The sequence below is a fragment of the Carassius auratus genome, unplaced genomic scaffold (assembly GCF_003368295.1).
Source record: "Carassius auratus strain Wakin unplaced genomic scaffold, ASM336829v1 scaf_tig00215205, whole genome shotgun sequence".
In the NCBI taxonomy this organism is placed as follows: Eukaryota; Metazoa; Chordata; class Actinopteri; order Cypriniformes; family Cyprinidae; genus Carassius; species Carassius auratus.
The window spans coordinates 200,015-217,538 of NW_020527982.1; the positions used below are offsets into that span (position 1 = coordinate 200,015).

Sequence of the window (17,524 nt, forward strand, 5' to 3'; positions counted from 1 at the left end):
TGGAGTTTATTGATAAAAAATGTGGGAAACAACCTTATGAACTAAAAAAGACATAACTTGTCCCCTTTGGACAGATCTGGACAGCATTGTGCATTTGAAAGGTAGGTAAGAATTTACTTTGCAATCGCCAAAAGGTATTTCATCAGAATTTGGACGGGATGGGATGCGCACACATTACGCATCTGCTGACGTATGAGCGCGTTCGTGACTCATGCGTACACCTATAGTAATTTGCTCTCTGCCAATCGTGTAAGGAGAAATGAGATGCGCTTTGAATTTTAACCACTGGAGGACAAATCAAAGAAAGTCTGTCGCGGGAAACGCCCACGGATGTGTCTGCGTGACCCCAAAGTTACTATTTTGGGCTGATATTGAATACACAATAGTGCGCGGTGGGCTTTGCGTCAGGCAGCGCGCTCACTCACTCACTGATCATTTCTGGACAGGTTGAGTCGTGAGCGCGGAAACAGCACATCAAGTGTCTCAACGAGGACTCATTCTATGGGTGCCACCAAACTGATTCTTCAGGTTATTATCACTCATTGAGACCTACATGAGCACACTGGCATCAGATTCGGACTCTTCGACATCCAGTTAGGTGAGTGAGAATCTTGGATTCGCTTCTTTTAGTAGGCTACCCGTCGTAATAAAAGCAAGGGATTTTTAATCGATGATTGCGTTGTGCCAGCTTATTGGTATTCCTCTCATGTATGAAGCGTTTCAGCACGCTGCACGTACTTCTTGTCGATAATTCACAGCAGCAATTACTGTCCAGTTGTGTGTAATTCACGAGGTTACTCATGTTATCAGAGGCTAGTCAGTTTTAGGTCAACCTGACACAAATATTTGACCTTGAGGATGCTGCACAATGCCTGGTCCCCTTTAGGTACATGATGACATTAAGCCCCGCGTGGTCCACGTGTTTATGTTTTTAAACTATAGTAAGCGTATTGCTCGTGTAGATTACTGCTGAAAGATCCGTGAATGAGGGAGTATAGGTGAATGCTATCGTTGTCCGTGACCGCAGTCTGGAGCATCGGCAGGTGATGCTTTACTCCCAAATGAAAGGATGCACGTGATTTATTTAATTACATGACTTTTCTTTTCTTCTTTTTTCTTTTTTTTTTTGTGTATGAAGTAAAATAATTATGTTTGAAAAGTGAATATAAAGGTAAAATTGTGAAAAATGTTAAAGTATGGAAGTTTGTATCAAGTTGACGCAGTTTGTCCTGCTCCTTCACTGACCTTCATAATAATAATTTCCACACCACATAGTTTAAGGTTTGATTCACACAAACTGTCTTTTTGTCACTGAACAGTCATCTTTAAAACACCACGTTTTCCCCCTTGTGATATAAGTAATAAACTGTAATAAACAGTAGAGTGATATATAATAACAGGAGTTATGTTTTGTTGTTGTACATCCGATACTGATCATACGATAACTCTCTGTTGCTGTCGTTACTTTTGTTCTCGAGCGTCTATTTAGCACACTTTGACTAACTTGTACTGTAACTTTTTGTCATTACAGAAACGTTTTGTATTGGCCTATATTTAGGGTTAGCAGGATTTTTTTTTTTCAAGAAATTATTTCTTCTGTTCATTATAAGCATGTATTTTAACGTTTTTTTTTTCAAATAGATTTTTAAACAGTATATAGTACACTATTATTACTTCTCAAGAATTGCTTTCAGTGACAATATGTCGTTTTGTATATGAACCAAACGTTCTTATAAAAAACGACATATAGTCACTCAATTAATTAATTAATGTAATTGTAAAATTGATATTGTAGGCTACCACAATCCTATACTGTTCAACACTGCTGCAGATGGTTGAAAAACATAACAACAAATATATAAGCTTCTCTTTAAATTGATGTTGTAGTGCAAAGCCAAAAACCAAATGGAATCATAAGATAAGATAAGCTTTAATAAATCTAATAATATTTCATAATATAATATAATAATATTTCAGCTTGAGTTATAAACTTTAACAGCCAACAGAACACTCAACAGGAAAAACTCATCTCTTGCGGACCAGATTCTCATCTTTTCATTTTCATGCTCTTGAAATTCAACTTTGGTCATTATGGAAACATTTAAAAACACAGTTGAAATATAGGCCTGTACATACATTTAAAATGAATACACATTAATTTGAGATGTATAATATAAAAAATAATTAGCAACATACTGTTAATAGATTTAAATTGCTTATGATTGAATACACCAAAGGATATGTTAATCCCTCAAATGTCTTTTCTCATACCCAAAGAGGCTAATATATTTATTATCTCTGCAAATGGTTGTGTTTCCTTAACATTTTGCTCTCACACTGTAAGAGCCAAAACCTTCTTTATCTGTTTACAATATTTACACTATTGTAGTATAATTATTGTAGAAAGAATCTTCAAAAAAAAAAAAAAATACTGTACTACTCTTCTAGAAAATGAGAGCTTGACATTGCAGTCATACGCATGGCTGTCCTCACATTTGCTGCAGTCACAACATGCACATTCCTTCATCCCTGCATTTTTCATCCTGGATAGCACTGGATAGATGGGCTGTCACATACTGTTCTGATACAGAGAGCATTCGGCTTCACATGAAGCAGAGACGTGAGAATTTCATCAAGCTCTATTGCCTAGCAACCCAATCAGATAAAATATTTACATTTCACATTATAACATGCAGTGGAATGAACAGGATATTTAGCTGTACAGACTAAAGTAACTAAGCTGTAACCATGCTGTTGGTAGGCTCTGATTGGCACCACATTTTATATTCTTGGACAAAATAGTAAAAAATGAATCAGCACCAGGGAGAGTTAAGGTTGGGTGTGTTTGTTGAAGTCCTCAGCATCATCTGACCAAGCACATGAACTTTATTATGAGTGATCAGCGCCCTTGTGTTTAATGCACAGCAAAATGAGATTAAGCATAGTGTGAGCAGCAATCTTCAGGTCTAGTTTGCTTCCTACTGAAATATAATCCCTTCCATAATAATGACGTAGAACTGACCGCCCTGCTGCCCGGACAGGCTGATTTGGACCTGAACACTGTGCAAAATTTCACAGTGGGTGCAAAAGTTCACAACTCAGCGAGTGATGGTCTTTTGGTGGTCTGTCATCATTGACCATGTCACAAAAACAAAGCACTTGCTACTATTATTTCAAACCATGGTGATGTCTGCTCTTAAAAGTAGCTGGATTCCTCCCCATATGGTTCCCCGGGGCAGATCTAGCCTTTTCGGAATACGGTTTTCATGGGCTGTGGGTGGGCATTGCCTAGTAACACATCAACATCTTGTGTCCTCTTGTATTTGAGATAAGCTGTGTAGATTTGTTTTCAGTGCCTCAGGCTGCTTCTCATTACAAAAGATAAACAAAAGTGGGAAGAGCAAAGATGGCAGCTTTGTTGCCACATTTCATATTCATTCAGGAGATAAAATTCTCAGCTCATGCTGCATGCCTCTCCTCTCCCATATTTATGGGCCCTATGGTCGAGATTAAAAGGTAGTCAGTGGCTGCCTTTTTTAATCTCAGGCTGTTTTGCACAAATTTGATCTCTTATTTGAAAACTAAACTAACATTCTTTCCAATGGGCTTCTGATAATCACCTAATTAGACTAATTAAACTGCTCGTTTAGTGCAATGTATAACTTTACTGTTAAACCTATATAAGTTAGCATGTTAATGGATTTACTTCCTTTTTAAGGAAGAAAATACTGTGTACAAAATACTGCATTGGGTTTGGAATTTCATTTGGATGACACATATAGCATAAAATATGTGTCTGCCCCCACACACATTGTGTTTTCCACTACTGCATGAAAAATGCACTACAAATGCAAATCCCTAAACTCTATCCAATTCTGCAACTTTCTCCACATTTTACTTGCATATGTATCAAAGCAGTTTTTTGTCCCTATTGTTTGGTTGTCTTCTAATTAACTTATTGTCTTCTAATTTATGAATTAAGTTAAAAATAAAAAATATTTTATTTTGAGCTTGAGCTTTGGTGATTAGGCTACTCTGACACACAAAGTGCAAATGGCATTTATTAATCATCTTATAATAATAATTTGATTTATAGATCAATTGCAGAATGATTGTATTTATATACAGTATACTGCCATTCAAAAGTTTAAGGTCAGTTTTATAAAAAAAATAAATAAAATAAAGTGAAAAAAATATATCATTTTATTTAGCAAGGACTCATTAATATGATCAGTATGGCAGTAAAGACATTAATGTTACAAAATATTTCAATTTCAAATAAATGCTGTTCTTGTGAAATTTTACACAAACAACATTTTAAAACATGAAAATAATAAGAAATGTTTCTTTAATCAAATCAGCATATTAGAATGATTTCTGAAGAATGATGTAACACTGAAGACTGAAAATGTAGCTTTGCCATAACAGACACAAATACTGTATAAAAAAATATTTAAAAATATAGAAAACAGTTATTTGAAACTGTAATAACATTTCACAGTATCAATATTTTTATTTCATTTTACATCAGTGGATTTTTTTTTTTTAATTTGCTAAAAGATAATATTGTACTTGGTTAATAAGCAGGCCTATGCTGTTCAAAACTTCTATGCAGAGGGTCAGAGAAATCCATCTGTTCTGCCAGTGCTAGCCTTGGCTTCCATTACAACAGATTGCTTAGCTTCTCATGCAATTAATTCTGTAGTCCAAAGCCAAAAACGCAAGTCAATTTTAAGTTTGAATTAATTGTATAATATTAAGAATGGGTTCTAAATTTCAACAACAGAGACAACACACATCAGAAAAAAAAAAATTGTTAAATGTAACACAAATGGTCGAGTTTTTGGATGATACTGTATATAATGACCCTAAGTCATATTGTTTTCATTTTTATGTTCTTTTCACAGGAGCACAAAGCTTTGTTGTCCACACCTGTATCAAGCCAAAGGGGCAGTTTTTGTGACCTCCATTCCACCCGGCTCTTCTTTCACAACTTTAATTGTCAGGATCAGCACAACAGGGCACAACCATGCCCAAGAGCAGTAAAGTGACTCAGCGCGAGCTCAGTAATGAGCATGTCACGGAGTCTGTGGCCGACCTCCTGGCGCTGGAGGCTCCCATGGACTACAAGAGCAGTCAGATGAGCATGAACATGGCAGGAGGCGGCCCTCCGCCCATAGGCAAGCCAGACATCTCTCCTGACCTTGAAGACGGTCGCCCTGCCTGGAACAGTAAGCTGCAGTACATCCTGGCCCAGGTGGGCTTCTCAGTGGGCCTGGGTAATGTGTGGCGTTTCCCTTATCTTTGCCAGAAGAATGGAGGGGGTGAGTTACTTATTAGTGATGTGCATTCATAACTTTTACGAGGTTTATGGAGAGTTAAGCAAAAAATGTATATTTCTGTTAATCTACATTTCTTCTATAGTACACAAAGGGAGAAATATTTATGCACTGGTCACTCTTTTACATGAAGTTATAATGAATGGAGACAGAAAAGCACTAAAAAGTATCCTAAATGTTTTGTCAGGTAGTGCTTTGCACAGATTTATTCTATTAGATGAACACTAAAGCAAAAATCAGTGGGTTTAATATTTAATAAATAAGCATCCAATGAGATGCTGATAAATAAGTCATTAAGAGCACTAATTTACAACTTAAGCAGTGTTGCACCGTTAAACCTGGCAATACATTTTGGTTTTAGTATGGCACCAGCCTTTTATGGCTCCTAGTATAAGAACTAAATCTATACCCAAAGGTTAAATCCCAATTACATTTGCTCTGTGAAATTTTGCATGTGAAATCCACTCATTCCAACATGAAGCTGAACAATTGGGGGTTTCATGTAAAATAAATCCCCACACAGATTATGTTTAAGTTGGTCATGTCAATTTGCTGCACTGACCAACAGAAAGCTGCTTGGTTTGAAAGTGACTTCTGTGTGGGTAGTGCTTGATTCATTGCTTCACAAAATGTAATGTCCTCCTTAATTTATTTATTTGTTTTTGTAGTTAAAATGTTGTTGCATTTAGTTCCTTCATAAGGAAATAAAACAAATACTTTGTAAGCATATAACATCCAAAACATATGTGCATTCATAAAGATAAGTAAGAGGTTGATTTCAGCAGCGGTGCACACACATATTGTGTATTCCACAACTGCATCAAAATGCACAACAAATGCAAACCCTCTTTTCTTGTGAACAAGAGCTAGGAGACATGTCAACATTTATAGGTAAAAACTTAACTTAAACATTTAATATAATGTAATCTTGTGGAGTATTTTTTTTGTTCTTGTCTTCTTGTCTTCTAAGGCTTGATAGCCTTATTCTTTATTCATTAGACATTCTTATTTTCTTTCATTATATAGAAAACCGTGGCCATGTTTTTATTTATTTAATTTTTTCTCAAAAATATTTTGTGTTTCATGAAGACAAAGTCATGCTTGTTTGGAACGGCATGCAAATGAGAACATGTATATTTTACATTTTACATTTTTTTGTGATCTATCCCTTTAACGTTTTCACTATTTTTTATTAAACTTTTAATAGAATGTACTTTTAAAATTTATCAAATTTATCAAATTTCCACTGAGACAGGCTTTTATGGGTCAGTTGAATGCCTTGTGTGCTGTGGTCCCTCTAAACTTATTAAGCTGACAGTACCAGCGTGCGTTATTATTTCTGGTAGTGTGCGTTTAATTTTCTCGCTGTCACTGTCCCTTGTCTGCATGGACTATTATTCATTGTTTATATGTTACTTTAATGTGAAATGTACTGTTTCATGCTGGTTCACGGTCTCTGGTCAGAAATTTGGAGTAAATTGATTTCAGGTAATGGAAATTAATGGTTTGTTTCAGAAATCAATGACTTAATAAATTAAGGAAGCAAAATAACATACTATATTTTATATATATATTAATAAAATGACCATGAGGTCAAATGTAAAAAAAAAAATGTCATACTCTATTTTGATAAGATTGATAAGATATTAAGACAAGTACATTTATATTTAGGTATATTTAGAATTACAGTAGTTACTGAAAAACAAGAATATATATACACACACATAATATATAAAAAATGCAAATATATAAAGAAAATGTTTTTGCAGTGCGTAATTGAATGCAAATTATCTACTAATAGATTTATAATGAAAATATTATCAAATTGCAAAGACAAACATCTTTGTTTGAAAAAACAAGCTTCTTAAAAGATGGACATAAAAATGTTGGGCATTTTAATGTTATCTGAAAAGTGAAACCTGATACCTTAATTAGATCATCATATCTAGTCCTTGCTTGTCTAGCAATTATAAATGTTTCCCAGAAGGCCTTGTTTCCATAACGCACCCTTGCTTTCTCCAGCTTCTTCCTCTCATCCGTCTGTCCCTCCCTTTCTCTTTCCTCCCGTCTCCTCTTTTCTATGCAAGACCTGTTGTCTCCTTTTCATTAGTCGTATGCATAAATAAAGCCCAGACAAAAAGCCTCAACATCGAACACAAAGAAATGCTGTAATCAAACTGATAACAAGCAGTCAGTCGTCATAAACCGAGGCCAAGGGAGGGCAGTGCTGTGATCATCCATGGCTCTAATTACACTCACTAGTCTCCAAAGAGGATGGGTTTGTGGTCATCTGCCAGCACTGTGCACTCCACGTCTACAGAAGTGGTTGTTTTCAGATTGTTCTTTGACTTCAAATACAGGCTGCTCTGCTCAGACCAAACTCTTCATCACCATGGAGCTGGTTTGACGTCAGGGCTCGGCAGCATGACTTGCTGTTTTATTCTGTTGTCTGTCTGTTCATTCATGCCTATTGAGGCTCAGACTGTCATTAGCCTATAGCAGATACCATCTGCAGCATCTGGGTGCTTCAAATTTATCAAGAAAATGTAGGGAAAACAAAACATAACAAAGGTGTGAAAATAATAAAGCTTTGCACTTTCTCTTGGTCTGCTTGAAAGTATTTGATTTTTATTGAACCCATATTGTATCATAAACAGTGAGTTCAATATTTCAGAATATGGTGTGACGGATCATATATTTTGTTAAAATATATAGTTCTCTACAGGAAAATGATATATGTATTACCAATCATTATTTCATTGAAATAAAGTTTTCTTAAAATGTAATCAAAAGAGACGTATAACCAGTGATCCATATACAGCGCAGTTATGGAAATCTAGTTTTTAAGTCTGTCCAGTCAACTGCACTACTTTTGCAATATTTTGACCTGAATTAATGTTCTGTTCTATTTACTTCCTTTTTTCCCTGCAGTTGACGAACAGTCCTAGTACTTGACGTCTTTATAATATATCTATTAATAAAAAAAAATAAAAAATAAAAATAATAATAAAAAATATTATATATATATATATATATATATATATATATATATATATATATATATATATATATATATATATATATATATATATCAAGAATATCTTTAAAAAAATATTAAATATTGTCTTTTGACTCAGTTGTGAATCTCTGTCACTCCATATTATTTAACGTCTTACAATATAATGTTTCATGTAGTTAGGTTATCTATGATGTAAATGAAATCAAAACATAACAAAATATAAAAACATGACCTTTATATGCATTAATATTAGAGACTATAGTGCTGCTAAAAACACGTTTATATGTTTTACTACAGTTAAATTAATATAAATATATGAAATTATGAGGAAAACCAAGGCAGTCATATCAAATTTTTAAATGCAATTACTCATTTAAATTCTCTCCATAGCAAGGAACATATTTTAAGACAATTTGGCTATTTGTATGCATATGGAAAAAGAAAAAGTGCAAAACAAATTCTGAAAGAATAAAGTGAGTTTAGTGTGCACTAGCTTGATTGATCTTGGGCTATTGGTTGGTCATTAAAGACACTGTTGTAAGGACATTACTCTGTGTTTACAAGTGTCGCTGTCTCTCTTTTCAGGTGCCTACCTTGTTCCATACTTCATCCTTCTAATCCTTATTGGCATCCCACTTTTCTTCTTGGAGCTGGCGGTTGGCCAGAGGATCCGTCGAGGAAGCATAGGAGTATGGAATTATGTTTGTCCACGACTTGGTGGCATTGGAGTGTCCAGCCTGATGGTGAGTGGATGATCTTCTGGTGAAAGTAGTGGACTGAAACACAAGACAGAAATGAGTGACTGAGATCATCTTGCTTCATTTGGTTTATGTATAAATCAGGGAATCAGTTGTGTGTGAAAATGGTTGTGTTTAAATTGCTGACTTTAATGACATCAACTTGTGAGTGTCTGGTTTATGTTAGCTTAGACTGTGATTGATTGACTGTGATACAGTTTGAGATTCTAGTTCATATGCTAATGTTTTGTTGAAAAGGGGTCACAAAACAATGAGAAGCCTTTGTGTTCCAGACCAATAAGCAATTTCACTGTTCTGAAGGCCCTAACTGAAGCATTTATTTTTGACGAGTCACTAGCCTAAAAGTGATCAGCCATTCTGTGCTGAGTCATCCTTTACTAGACTCGGTGCTCTGATCAGTTTAATATGAGCGCAGTCACATAACGTTTCAGATGGGTATTGATCTGAAAATATGATGATATATGATACAATGGTGTTCTTTTGCATTTTGTTTTTAGAAACTTTTGCATTCTCTTATTACAAATTATATTATAAGCATAATAATTTTATTATATTATTAGAAATATTTATTGTCCATTAAATATAATTGTATTGAATTATAAAAAAATAAAAATAAATTATTTAATGTTATTTGTATTTAATTCTATAAAATTATTTATTATAATATTAAATGTTCTGTTATTCAAGATTCATTTAATTGAAAATTAACATGTCCAGAATGTATTTTGTATTGTGTTTAGTGTTCGGTATGTAGTTTGAATGAGACTGCTGGATTCATTGACTTCAGACTGGGAATCAACCTTAATTCTGTTAACCTTCTACATAAAGGCAATGAAAAAATATGCAAGGAAAGCCATTTTGATATCATGGGCCTTTAAATAAAAGAGCCCCACAGTTAAAATGAGTGTGAAGGAATACTCAGGAACTATATGTGGCTGTTCTGCTGCAGCCGCTTCTATTAATACCCATGAAGTGCTTCAATTATTCACTAACTCAATGTGCTGTGGACCTGTGACGTTGCAAAGAACCATTACTGACCTGTAACAGACCGCAGGGGAAAAATCAAGAGATAGATTTGCTGTTAACAGACACAAGTTGCTAAACCCTGAACATACATGCTATTTCAGCACACAGAACACATTCACTTGTGTTCAAATTCTATATTTGGACAGTATAAATGAAGTAATGCTATTGAGTTTTAGGAGCTAAAAGACTTTATGCATTAAGTCATCTGATCATATATCAGATGAGACTCCAGGAGCCAGACTTTTGACTATCAGCACAGTAGGGAAATACCGGTATCAAATTTTCCTGTTGTGATTAATTGCTAATGCTTTTATCACGGTATACGGTATTATCGCTGTATTGATATTTCGTTTAAAAAAAGTGGTCTTATGGGTTAAATAACTTTTTTTATAACAAAAATTTTCAGTAAAGCAATACAGAAAAATATATAAAGTTAAAAAGGTTGACACAGATTAAAGTGCAAAAGAACTATAAAGACTCATACTGTAGGTATAATTTTACAGTAAGACCTCATTAGTTAACCTTAGTTAATGCCTTAACATTCACAATGAGCAATAGTTACATTTGCTACAGTAGTTATTAATCTTTGTTAAAAAATTCAAGTCTTAGGTCAAGTTAACTCATTAAGTAACACAGTTGCAACTTTCGATTTTAACTAAGTGTTATTAAATATCGGAATACCTAAGATGAATGAATGTTCAGAAGAATTTTTCATTGGCAGTTTATGTTAACTAATGAATTAACTAATGTAAATTGTGAATGAACAATAAAGAATCAAAACACTTTCAGTCAATATCTAGGGCATGTTGTAGTCCAGATTAAAATGAAAAATAGGTTTAAAAAATAAATAGCCTATTAAGTCTAACTTTTTAAGTATTTGGCGCTGTGATGAACACCATAGTGAATACATAAATCTGAATGGCTATTTAAAATTATTTAAATATATTTTATAAAGTAGTGCAGCTGCTTTATTTATGGGGTTTCCAGAGTTAGGGCTAGATTTTCTGCAGTTTAGTGTCATCTGCTGTCAGCGAGTGAATGCGCTTTCATTCAGCGAGTCTCTCACATGTTCCCCATGTGCTTCTCATGCATGCTTGTTTACATCAGAGTGCACACGCGTCTTTCAAGTAGCATACAGCGGTGTTGTGCATTTTGACCAGTTGATGGGAATAGTATTCTTAAAATGCATCCCAAATTCTGAATCATTTCTAATATATAATTATTTACAGTATTTAGAAGTGCCCACGATAACAATATTGTGCATATTCATTACCGTGATATATAACATTACCGAATACTGGCACATGTCTAAAGCACAGTCAGGTGCACATCTTTGCTTATACAACTGTGAGGAAGAGCTACTCTGACTGACATGTACTGTAAAATGACTGACCACAACAATACCAACAATGCAACAAAAATGTACTAAACTGGCATGTAGGCATGTTGCAGTCATAATTTCTGTTTGTCTAATAAGTAGCTAATGGTATAAGTAAAGAAAACCTTCCCAGAAGATTCCCAGAAGGTGCCAGACAGTTAGATTGGATGTTGCCACCTATGTTGCTATTTTCAGTGCACATTATGACTCAAATGTTCAGTAAATGGTCTAAGGTCAGGCAAAATGAGCCGTAGACTAGATGAGATCTTGAGAGAAAGTTTTGGTCAGTTTTAGCCCTTTAAGTATCATTTGTTTTTTCTTTCTCTCATTCTGCAGGTGTGTGGTTTTGTGGGTCTGTACTATAATGTGATTATCGGCTGGAGCATCTTCTACTTTTTTCAGTCGTTTCAGTATCCTCTGCCCTGGAGCGAATGTCCTATCAGGAGGAATGGCACCCAAGCCAGTGAGTGATCTGCAGTTTCTCACATAATGACTGTAAAGATAGGTCACACTCAAAGCTGTAGAAATTTGAGGTATCATCCATTAATTGCATGCAGACATAATGAAAGAGTTTTGTTTTTATGCCTAACAACAGATGACCTTGATAAAGTTGCAGTCTGTTACGCGTCAGTATTTGCTGCTCTTGGTGACTTGTAGCATTGCGGTCTTTCTTAAAGTATATTCCACCCTATACACATAATGCACCTTGTCACATTTCCTATATGTTTTCCCTGAGCCTCGTACTCAAGGGCATGTTGTGTGTTGTAAACTTCCCAGCATGCCCTGCAGCAGCGACCCCTGGTCAATAAGTAGAAAATAAACTAGACAGAGACTGAGACCTGCAGTCAGTCTCACTCATTGTGTCCAAATAAAACCCAAAACCATAATAATCTAGCATAAATTCAAACTCTATTTGGACATTCTTTATGTTTGTGGTCTTTATGTATTACAAACTTTAAAGAATTGCTGTACATGCCAAATCATATTTCTTGGGTCCAGTTTTATTTACATCTTTCTCTGATACGCTACTGTGCTGTTAGAAGCAGTATTTAGAGATCCCCATAGAAGTGTCTGGCAGTGTCCTCTGCTGAAAATACTGGCAGGTCACCAGCATATGTTATGTTTTGGATGCTGGTTTTCCCACCATGTTATTTAACTGTATATGAATTCAGACTTTGGAGCCTTATGAATCAGAATATAATCCTAAGAAATACAAGCTGATCTACATCAAAGTAGGAATAGGAATATTAATAAACATGGACTTAATTTTGTCCCTCTGGTTTTCTTTGTCTGGTTAGTTGTGGAGCCGGAGTGTGAGAAGAGCTCAGCAACCACGTACTTCTGGTACCGCGAGACCCTGAACATCACCAGCACAATCGCAGACAGCGGGGGGCTGAACTGGAGGATGACTCTGTCGCTGCTGGCTGCCTGGATAATTGTCTGCCTGGCTGTCATAAAGGGCATTCAGTCTTCTGGGAAGGTGAGGTAGAGTTGCTACTGTGAGATAATGAAATGAGAATCAGCTTAGTTGAGACAAACATCAATTTTCGGATAGCTTGAAGGCACAATCTGCAGATGCTGGGTTATCAAGCACTTCTGAACAATTACACAGTCACGATGTGCAATTATGATTATTTTCTCAGAGTGGAACATTTATTTTCTCCTTGAAGCAAGGTATGATGGTGCAGTTTTAGCAAACACAGATTGTACAGAGAAATACCTGTTTACCGGCTGTTTAAAAATATCTTTTTTAAACAACTAGGATTACAATTTGAAGAATATTAATCATATTTATAATGTGCTAAATGTAGGTCCTGTTTTCTAAGAAATGTCAACGTCATGCCAAAAATCACTGTAAAACATTTGAACCAAAACACAATTACAATTGTTACACCATGTTTGCGCAGGTGATGTACTTCAGCTCTCTATTTCCATACGTTGTGCTCTTCTGCTTCCTGGTGAGAGGGATGTTTCTTAAAGGAGCAGTAGACGGCATTGCTCACATGTTCACACCCAAGGTAAGCCAAGTCTACAATGTGCGCTGATTTTAAACACACGTGATACTTAGGCTATCCAGATAAGGATTTTGCTATGTTGGCACTTATTTGGCACTGTTCATTTAAAATTTGAATCAAATACTGTAAATGTAATTTAAAAAAATGTATGTAATTTTAGCTAGAGATCATGTTGGAGCCGCAGGTGTGGCGTGAAGCTGCCACTCAAGTCTTCTTTGCTCTTGGTCTGGGATTCGGAGGAGTCATCGCGTTTTCCAGCTACAATAAGAGAGACAACAACTGCCATTTTGATGCCGTTCTGGTCTCCTTTATCAACTTCGTGACCTCTATTCTGGCTACACTCGTGGTGTTTGCTGTGCTGGGTTTCAAAGCCAACGTCATGAATGAGAAATGTGTGGTGGAGTACGTATGACCCCCTAATATATCTGTGTTTTTCTCTCATAAAAGGATCATTTTTGTGATTGGATTAAGTTACACTTTGCATTGTGAAACAATATCTATGCTTAATTCTTTAAATCTAAATGTGGAAGCTGGATTTGGAGGTCATCCAGCAGCCTCATGTCTGTGTTGTTCTCCTGAAGGAATGCTGAAAAGATTCTGGGCTACTTGAACTCAAATGTGCTGAGTCAGGATCTGATCCCTCCTCATGTCAACTTCTCCCACCTCACCTCGTCAGAGTATGCCGAGATGTACGGCGTAATAAAGATTGTGAAAGAAGACAGTTTTGCGCAGCTGGGACTGGAGCCGTGTCTGCTGGAGGATGAGCTCAATAAGGCAGGTGTTCAGCCCATGAGCTGTCTTCTTCATTCACAGGTTTCAGCTAAGCCATTTAGCATGAATTAAACTGTTTTTTTTTTTTTTTTACCAAGCTCAATAGACAAAAATGTACATTATTATTATGTATTTTACTAATTCATAATACTATGGAATGTATTTTACAGGTTCAAGCTATTTAGGATCTTTTCAACAAACTTAATTTAAAAAATAAATATTTTCGTAGGGATATGTGTTTCCAGTTTAGCTTAGTTTTGGCAAAATAAACTTTACATTCATTAATCTGTCTATTTATAGGGAAAAAAATTGTGTGTACAGTTCTAAAATTAAGAAGGAAAAAGGAATCGGAGCAAAAGTATGCTCCCTTTTTGTAAAGCTTTTTGATTTCTAGTTTATTTTCAGTTTTTCCTTTCATTTTAGTTTGTTCATCTTTACTCTATGACTGTTAGCTTTAGTGTTTCATCATTTCACTTTATTTTAGATGTAATATTTTTGTGTTTAGTGTGTTAAATTGTTATTTAATTACTGGGGTTACATTTCTCAGGGCCGTCTGGGGGTATCTTGCGGTATTTGTATTTATAAAAGCAGGGTATACAATTTAAAATCTTTATTTTATATCAAAAAAATAAAAATAAAAATACATTTTAAAATGTTTATTTTAGTTTACTTCGTTTTGGCTGTTTTATTATTCGATTTTTAAAGGAGTCTATTTTTATCATCATGTTTTTCTCTATCATCAGGCTGTTCAAGGCACCGGTCTGGCTTTTATTGCCTTCACCGAGGCCATGACCCATTTCCCCGGTTCTCCCTTCTGGTCGGTCATGTTTTTCTTCATGCTGATAAACCTGGGCCTGGGCAGCATGATCGGCACCATGACTGGCATCACCACACCGATTCTGGATACTTTCAAAATTCGGAAAGAGTTCCTCACAGGTGAGAGCTCCTGGTTTCTTCATTTTTGTCCCATTTGTTAATCTGAAATTAGTTTATTTCATTATTCTTATTTTCCAATGGATATTATAATATAATTATGGTGATGCTGGGCCACTTTAAGGTGGCACTGCACTGAGTAACCTGTATGATCTTATTTTTCCCCCAGTGGGCTGCTGTATTGTGGCTTTTTTGTGCGGTTTGCTGTTTGTCCAGCGTTCAGGGAACTACTTTGTTACCATGTTTGATGACTATTCTGCCGGTTTGCCCCTCACCATTGTGGTGATCTTGGAGAATGTCTCTGTAGCCTGGATCTATGGCACTAAAAGGTGGGCAAATTCACTTATTATGCTTGTGAAGTTCTCTGGCAATTTGCTTCAAGAGCTACTTAAAATAGGACTGACATTAGATCTCCTCCTTGTCTGTTCTTGCCAATGCCAAAGATAGTCTCCATGCAGTTGAGTTTATTTTTTGCCTTGTGTCTGGTATTATTGATCAGTCCTGTAATTCTGCATGCTTTTCGGTGTTCATCAGGTTCATGCAGGATCTGGAGGACATGCTGGGTTTCAGACCGTGCAGTGTTTACTTCTATCTATGGAAGTATGTGTCTCCAGTGTGTCTGCTCATACTGATTTCTGCCTCTGTGGTAGAGATGGCCATCAGCCCTCCGGGATACAATGCATGGGTGCAAGACCTGGTTAGTTACACACTAGTCTGTCTAGTCCTTTTCTCGCTCATATTCTATTCCTATTGCCCTAGTTTATATCAATACCCCTAGTCTACATATGGGTCAGTTTCCCCCCTTTACTATCTGTATATGCAGTTGCATCTATACAGTGTCCAAATTCAGATATATATACACTTATTTTCAAAAGTTTGGGTTTGGTAAGATTTAAAAATTAGTCTCTTATGCTCAGAAAGGCTGCATTTATTTGATCAAAAGTACAACAAAAACAATAATATTGTGAAAAAATAATTACAATTTAAAATAAGTTTTTACAGGATTCATTAATGAATAGAAAGTTAAAAAAAAACATTTATCTGAAATATAAATTTTTGTATCATTATAAATGTTGTCACTGTCACGTTTGATCAATAGAATGTATTTTTGCTGAATAAAATTATTAATCTCTTTTAAAAAATCTTTTTTTAAAAATCACAATTTTTGAACAGTGCATGTATTTCAATAAGGAAGTTAGAAATAAATGACATTTAAATCATAAATTATTCAAGGACTTTAATATTATTTAATAATCGATTCTATTTAACCATTTCTTTTCTCTCCATTTCTCTATAATCAGGCCATGGAGAGGTTTCAGAGTTATCCTCCTTGGGCACTAGCCATGTGTTTTTCTCTGATCATTGTGGCCATGCTTCCTCTTCCATTGGTCTTTCTTGCCCGTCACTTCAACTGGCTCCCAGACGGCTCCAACAAGTTGTCCGTCTCCTACCGCAAGAGCCTTACAAAGGAGGCTTCCACCCTGGAAGATGAGACGAGGTTCATCCTTGGGAAGAACCCCAGCGAAGCCCCTTCTCCCATGCCCAGTCACCGGGCCTATCTGGGTCCTGGCAGCACCTCTCCTGTGGAGCTCATCACCAACTCTACCTCCATCAGCGGCTACGGCAGTGGTTACCAGACTAACCCTGCTCCTCCCAAATCTGAGTCATGATCCTCCAACCCACCAACCCGAGACTGAGACGGAAAGAGACAGAAGATGCTGAACAGATGAGTGAGAAGGTCCTAGTGTTGGTCACACCTTAACCCAAGCCATTCCAAGAAGCAGGACAACAAGAAAACAAAGACACAGAGATCCTTCCTTTTCCCCAACAAGAAAGGTCCCTTGAGCCCATTGTTCATACGGACTACAGATGTTGGTCTGAAGGTGAAAGAGAGCCTGAAGCTTTCAGATCAGAATGTAGGGTGGCTTACTTGGTGAGTTGGTAAGTTATTTTTCACACACAGATAATTAATGTCAACTCTTCAGGTCTGGTCTCTGTGATTCGTTCGGGGTCATAGGGTTGGTATCACATCCCTCTCTGTGAGTTCTGAGGTAATAGTTGTCGCTCAGGTTAAGGTGTTACCAATGCTGCTGAACTCCAGACATCTTACAAAATGTATAAGAGATGCCATGCAAGGGATTTCATTTAAACTCATCTTTAGAGCTTATGAAGGGAGTCAACTCAGAAGGACTAAAGCTTTCACTTCTTATAATGAGCCCCGGAGTGGATATTATGTAAGAGTCACTGTTAAAAACAGACCACCTGAGAGTAGAGTGAACTGATAT

The 17,524-nt window shown here is 36.0% G+C and overlaps 1 protein-coding gene across 1 annotated transcript; it reads left to right on the forward strand.

Moving 5' to 3' along the window:
• The first annotated feature begins 225 nt into the window (after positions 1 to 225).
• Positions 226 to 17,425, forward strand: LOC113093910 (sodium-dependent neutral amino acid transporter SLC6A17-like). Its single transcript, XM_026259487.1, has 12 exons — positions 226 to 598; positions 4,908 to 5,324; positions 8,944 to 9,101; positions 11,857 to 11,983; positions 12,819 to 13,000; positions 13,428 to 13,538; positions 13,696 to 13,937; positions 14,117 to 14,309; positions 15,050 to 15,242; positions 15,409 to 15,568; positions 15,774 to 15,936; positions 16,541 to 17,425. The coding sequence occupies exons 2-12, from the start codon at positions 5,030 to 5,032 to the stop codon at positions 16,907 to 16,909; spliced, it is 2,193 nt and encodes a 730-aa protein (XP_026115272.1). The 5' UTR covers positions 226 to 598; positions 4,908 to 5,029; the 3' UTR covers positions 16,910 to 17,425.
• The last annotated feature ends 99 nt before the right edge of the window (positions 17,426 to 17,524 follow it).

Bases quoted from the DNA above. Each gene is read 5' to 3' on its own strand.
- LOC113093910 (XM_026259487.1), top strand. From the start codon at position 5,030: ATGCCCAAGAGCAGTAAAGTGACTCAGCGCGAGCTCAGTAATGAGCAT. The intron at 5,325-8,943 runs GTGAGTTACTTA...CTCTCTTTTCAG, and splicing joins TTGCCAGAAGAATGGAGGGG to GTGCCTACCTTGTTCCATAC. The intron at 13,938-14,116 runs GTACGTATGACC...GTTCTCCTGAAG, and splicing joins AATGAGAAATGTGTGGTGGA to GAATGCTGAAAAGATTCTGG.